This window comes from Zea mays, chromosome 8, assembly GCF_902167145.1.
Source record: "Zea mays cultivar B73 chromosome 8, Zm-B73-REFERENCE-NAM-5.0, whole genome shotgun sequence".
Lineage (NCBI taxonomy): Eukaryota > Viridiplantae > Streptophyta > Magnoliopsida > Poales > Poaceae > Zea > Zea mays.
The window spans coordinates 181038962-181045379 of record NC_050103.1 but is presented as its reverse complement, the minus strand read 5'-3'; the positions used below and the strand labels follow the sequence as shown (position 1 = coordinate 181045379).

At 44.8% G+C, this 6418-nt stretch overlaps 1 protein-coding gene across 1 annotated transcript; it reads right to left on the bottom strand.

Moving 5' to 3' along the window:
* Positions 1-964: 964 nt before the first annotated feature.
* On the bottom strand, positions 965-6071 carry LOC100193595 (Dynamin-related protein 5A). Its single transcript, NM_001358832.1, has 8 exons — positions 5658-6071; positions 5338-5529; positions 4758-4964; positions 4215-4643; positions 3893-4120; positions 3626-3821; positions 1838-2498; positions 965-1360 (listed from the first exon to the last, which is right to left on the bottom strand). Exons 1-8 carry the CDS (start codon positions 6027-6029, stop codon positions 1174-1176), a joined length of 2472 nt encoding a protein of 823 aa, NP_001345761.1. The 5' UTR covers positions 6030-6071; the 3' UTR covers positions 965-1173.
* Positions 6072-6418: the final 347 nt, after the last annotated feature.

Sequence of the window (6418 nt, the reverse complement as noted above, 5' to 3'; positions counted from 1 at the left end):
TTACACTGCGGATTATATTATTTGTAGAGTAGAGTTTGAATATATAGATATAATAAGGATGATTAAGCTATGGAGATACTCGGATCGAATAGCCATCAAAATGCTTAGATGCACACATAGAAATTACAGTCGATTGCTGACTCACTCCCCAGTCCGATCCCCTGGCCCTCTGGTTCTGCTACTATGATAGCATCTGCTGCAGCCTGCAGGACACGACGACGGACGGACAGGCGCGGTCCGATGCCCTGCGAAAAAACATGGCGGAACAGGACAGGACACCATGCTTTGACGATTGACGGACCACTTGCTCGAGATGCCCTACAGACACAGGACATTCCTTCTGAAACGTGCATGAGCTTCTAGAGTGGTCTTGCAGAGATTTCCATGGTTTGGTTTCAAAACAAATGACGACAACGCTCAGGACCAAAAGGTGACCCGACGGAGCAGTTTCAGTGCTTGAGATTTACGTGCAACGTGATATGGCACGTGAACATAAGGCACAAATCTGACTGGTCTCACACTGTGCAGACTTGCCAAAATTTTCACAGCCGCAAGTGAATCAGGTAGGCAGGTCCTTTCTGCAAAACGAACTATCCGAAAGTAACAACGCAGGTCGCTGCTCCCCTACAAAATATCGCTACAAAAATATGGTCAGATGGATACATGGAGCCCTCGCCTGCAACCAAAGACGGGTTATTTTCTCACGTTTATTAGGTGCGAACCAAAACACACTGTTGGATCGGTTTAATGGTGTACTCACACAACTAACCTCCAAGTTCAAGTAATAATAAGGAAACAAGACAAGCACATAACATACATAGGCTCAGGCCGAATGTATATACCACTGTCGGGAAAAAAAGGGGGCACAATTAACGCAGCAATGTTACTAACAGTGCTGAGTCTTCAGATATTTGTATGAAGTTTCGCAGGGCATGTGCCCAAACTGATGAGATCACAAGTTAATAGTTTTGTATTCGAGTCATCGAGCATAATCAATAATATCAAGTATTGAATCTGAACAAATGTTAGTGATAAAGACCTTGTCAGCGAAGGAACTTGACAGAGAGTGGTACAGATTTCAAGAAAATAGGTTATGCCAAGAAAGATACATGACAACAGAATGGGTCTAAAGGATACACAATAAAGGCCTGAAGAAATCGAGAAACATCATCATTACAGAGCCCGGGATATGTTCTTAAACTCGTTCAAACAGGACAGCAAAATCTTCTGCCGTTTGAGAAGAGAATGGCGCTCATTCTGGATACCATCAACTGCCCCAGGCAGGACAAACATGCCCATGAACTTATTGTCACTCACAGCAAATAGCTCAAAGCCAAGTGCCAGAAATAACCTTTCACGGCTGCATTTCACCAGTGGGAGAAACGTCAGAAATAACTTCAAACGTATTGGGCCTGCTAACAAACTGATACTGGACACACAATTACAGACCTACTAGATGTGCTAGCAGCTATAACAAAAAATGATTCATAAAGTTCAAATCTAATCTTGCAAATCACACTGTTTAGTGCAAAAAGTAGTTACAAATGCAACTTTCATGGATATCAGTAGGCTGAAAATTCTATTTTGTGATAGTGCTTGATTGGCACGCTGTCAATTGGTTCCGTAGTGGTTACTGGTTAATCATGGTGAATATGATCATGCACTCGGCCAGTTGACAAAATCAGTTGTGAGTTCAGTGACAGGTGATCTGGAAATTTTAGTGTCTGTAGATGTGGTCAACTAGCTGAAAACATAAACTTCAATATGTATGTAAACTCACTAACTGAACAAACTAGAAAGAGTAACAAGTCTGACATAATTATCAGTTTAAACATACCATGGTGTTAAGAATCCAGAGTTCAATGCAGAGGGGGCATTTCTTTCAATAAGGACTTCTCGCATTTTGGCAAAATATTGAGCAGATATTGCGCATATGGTGGAGTATGATGACCCTGACTTTGAGGCCATGTCATCAGCACCAATCATACTGTTATGGTGATTTCTGCTTGTATATGCTGCCATCCTGGCATGTCTTTTCCTTGGGCCACCGTCATTTGGGATCCCATTATCTTTCTTCTTACCACCATGTATATCAGATGGCAGATCAGGAGAAGGTGTCTCAGGTACTGTTAGCTGGCTTTCTCTGAGGACCTCCTTTGAGTCATTCCCTTTATTAATAGGCGGTGTCATATGGTGCTGATCTTTTGGAGGCAAGTTCTCCTGAGCTTCCTCTAGTGCTGATCCACTGTCTGCTAGGTCAAAGGATGTAACTCCAGTGAAGTGGTTAAACCTACACGTGGAGTTTGCTACAGATCCAACACCACTAAAAAAGTCGTCGTCGTAGCAAATATGGGAGTAGGGGCTCGTAACAGAATCAAGGTGATGACGCACTATCTGCTTGCATTGCTTGGACAGTTCTTTGACGAACTTATAATATGAGCACCGGAGAGCAGCAAGAAAGCCAACATAACTATCCATATCTTCAAAATTTTGATGATCTGTCATCCCCCAAAAAAGCATTTAGCAAATGGTGAAAGTACAAAGTAATAATACCACTCAGTGTCGACAATCTAAAAACTGACAGGACTTGGTTGGCTTATATTTCAACATTTTGTTGATCTGCCACCCCAACACCCAACCCCAGAAGAAAAACAAACGGTAAAAGTACAAAGTAATAATGGGACTTAGTGCTCACAATGTAAAAAATGGAAGGACATGGTTTTTTTATACCCAACCCCAGAAGAAAAGCATTTAGCAAATGGAAGGACAATGTAAAAAATGGAAGGACATGGTTTTTTTATACCCAACCCCAGAAGAAAAGCATTTAGCAAATGGTGAAAGTACAAAGCATAGCAATAATACCACTCAGTGCTGACAATGTGTTATGGTCGCTAGATCGGTGAGGGATTGGAGAGGGGTATCGATGGGCAGGAACGTCGGCCGGGGGCCTCTGCCCACGGCCGAGCAAGAGGAGGGTTTCTCCCTTCTAATTCTTGCCTACTTTATTTCTCATCCATTGATTACATAAATAGACCAGCTGACCGCCCCTATCTAGCTAGAGATCCTTATCTCCTTAAAACTCTTCTAAAAACTCTCAACAACTACTAACCGATAACCTTTCTAGATAATCTCAACTAATCTCCTAAATAATCTCAATCAATCTTCTAATCTTATCTCTAACTATCTTTATCTAATCCCACTTGGAGGGCCCATGGCTGCTGCTGCCGCAGCCCCTCTATGGGCCTCCTTAGGCCCTGACACAATGTAAAAACCGTCATGACATGGTGGCTTAAAGCTTGAAAACAGTAACACTGCAATTGATCCATTGTAAATCAAAATGCAGGAAAGCAAGTAGCTCACCAGTAAATATTCATGCTGTTATGGAAAATTGATCATTAGCCATAGCAAAAGCGCGAATAATCTGAAGTTGGGTTGGGGAATGAAGATGACTAAATATGTGGTAGAGAAAAATGCAATCCATACCTACCTTTTGACAAACATGTAGAACAAAATAAAAGTTACATCTTTACTAAATAGTGGTAATTTACTTCACTATGAACCAAATGATACACAGGCAAAGGTAAAGCAAGACGAACTAGCATGAATAGAAAGGTCAAGCTCTTACATTGTGAGTCATTATTGCGGTTGCGCTCCATAGCAAGATCAAACAGATTTTGTAGGACAAATGCAAGCCGGTCACATGCGGTATCAATAAGAGGAGCAAGCCATGATCGTGCGGCTGCACGAGCTATCGCAACTGCTGCCTCAGTCAACCTACTGCTTCCGCGTCTTCCAGCATGAGCAAGTAGTATGTTCGCAACCTAGCGACATAAGTATATAAGCAATTCTCCCAATAAATTGTGTGTGTACATCGTTGCAGGCTAAAGAGTACCTTCTCCCTTGACACTTGTGGGCATTCCAATGAATACGTTGCACAGCGAAATTCATGCATTACTCTCTCAAAAGCTGCACCACCATACAGCTTAAGGCTGGAGTTGGCAGGTTTTACAGGCATATTAATGCCAGGCCAGCTGCCAATACCACTATGTATTTGTTCCTCCTCCGTAGTTTTCCCCCATATTTCTGGAGCTGGATCAGCAGCTCCATCAAGTAATGCATTCTTTGATACCAGAAGAAAATGTCAATTAGTTCAAGTCCATCTAGTGTCAGCAACATAAACGAGAATGTTAATAAGTTGCATGGTTTTGCAATACCAAGTTGGTGCAAATAGAAGCTGCATGAAGCATTGCCGATCTCCGGAGCTGAGAGACATCCGACGCTGCTTGTAGTTTGGAGTCTAGTCTCGTTAGGTTCATTGAGACTTCGGTGCACCTCTGCTCTAACAATGCCAGGGTAGCTGGAGCTGCTTCTTTGTACCTCTTCTGAAGTTCAGATTCGAGGTACTTCTTGAGGCAGCTGAACCCAATGCATGATACATATTTCTCTTCATTGAAACCCCCTTTCACATTTTCTCGCAAGTGACGTAGCACATCAATATCGACCTGACAGATCTGCCTGCGGAACTCCTCATTGGAAATTGTACCATGGTCCTTTGGAAGAGCCACGAAGAACGGGTGGATGTTATCCCCAAGGTAGCCACTTGCACTCAAGAAGGTATCGACCTCCCACCTCTCTGTGAATTCCTTCAGGTGACCAATAACAATGACATTTTCGTAAGACACAATGACACAACTTGTTCGCAAGAGTGAAGACAAGGTAAGCTCAATTACCAATTGCTCATTGTTCTATGGGCATACCTTGAGACGGTTGTCAAACTTGGAGATGACTATTATGGTGCGCCTGAAAGTGGGGTCAATCTCTTTAAGCGTGTCAAGCCAGATCGACGAGCACCACTCAACGCTGCTTTGCTGGAGGAACAGAACGAGGCGGTGAGGAGGGGACGCGAGTGACTTCACCATTGACCGTATCTCATCCGGTGTGCTCCCTGGCTCGCCTCTCTTAGCCTGCAGCAAACAAACAATAGCATCATTCAGACAGCTGGCTAACATCATCACTGACGTCTTGAGAACTAAGGAAATCCCAAAGTTCACCTTGTTGGAATATAATATAGGTTCAAGTTTAATCTTTTGGGTTGAATTGATTGGTACATACAACTTAATATGGTATCGTAGCCAGAGTCTTAAGTTCGAATCTCGGTTAGCACAATTAAATAAAATAATTGTTTCTCGCTCCTATATTCCACGTGAGAGACCAAAAAAAGGCTCGACATGAGGGGGAGTGTTGAAATATAATATAAGTGAATTGTCCACCTCCTTTTATAAGTTTAAGTTTTTAGTTTTAATTGGTTGCTGCATGTAACTTAATACACCTATATACCTTAAGCACGAAACCTGGGGTGTCGATGATTGTGAGGTTGGGGCAGTGGGCATACTCTGCCCTCATGACGATTGGTTTGGATGAGACAGCAGCCTGGATCTTCCGGAGGTGTGATTCAGTGCGCTGCTTGATGAGGTCCGCGATGGCAGTAGCCAGCACCATCGGGCTCCCGTACTCCTCGGAATCCTCCTCCTGCAATGCGCCGCGCGCACAACAAACCACATCAAACAACTGCTTGTCCAGTTCACATTCATTATTAGACTCTCAACCTGGGAGAAGCAAGGGGAGAAATCCTAGGAGAGAAATCTGAGCACACGGACCTGGAATCGGCATCTGGGCTCGAGGGCGGTGGGGTCGTGAACCATCTGGAGGACGAGAGGACGGCGGGTGCCCATCTCAACCTCGCGGACGTTGAAGCGGAAGCCAAGGAGCGCCTCCAGGAGGGAGCTCTTCCCATCCGACTGGCCTCCTATCGCCACTATCTCCGGGATGGGAAGATTCTCGCCGAAAGCCACTGCCGCCGCCTGCAGCCGGTTGTAAGCCTCGAACCGTGCTTTCGAGTCCACCGCGGCCGACGCCGATGCCACATCTGTTGCCGCCCGGCGGGTGGATGGGGATGGTGACGGCGCCAGCGCCGATTTCAGGTTCGGCGTCCGGCTGGCCGCCGGGGACGAGTGGGAGCTGGCCACCATGGGGTGGGGTGCGAACGAAACGACAGCACTTGAGGAAACGGGGGGTTCAATTTGAAATGCGACGAGGAATCAGATGGAACGGGAGCTGTTCGGGTTCGAATGGCCGTTATATTAATGGATCAGATGGTCTGGCCTTTTTTGGCACCGAGTTGTACAGCCCAACTCGCCTTCGTCCCTTTCTCGCATTCACACAAACATATGAAACATAACATACATATTTTTATGTTTTATACCTTATACTAAACATAGATTTATACTACTCTATTAAAAAAACAATGTAGACATCTGGTGCTACTACGACTTCACCCTTCGCACTAACACTCTGGACCCATCCCACGTGTGTCGATTGGTTTTTGTCCCACGCATCCCGCCTCGGCGCCGTGCCCTGT

Coding starts and splice junctions, on each gene's coding strand:
- LOC100193595 (NM_001358832.1), bottom strand. CDS start 6,029: ATGGTGGCCAGCTCCCACTCGTCCCCGGCGGCCAGCCGGACGCCGAAC. Junction 4,644..4,757: donor AGTTTGACAACCGTCTCAAG/GTATGCCCATAG, acceptor GGTCACCTGAAG/GAATTCACAGAGAGGTGGGA. Junction 2,499..3,625: donor CCGCAATAATGACTCACAAT/GTAAGAGCTTGA, acceptor GGGGGATGACAG/ATCATCAAAATTTTGAAGAT.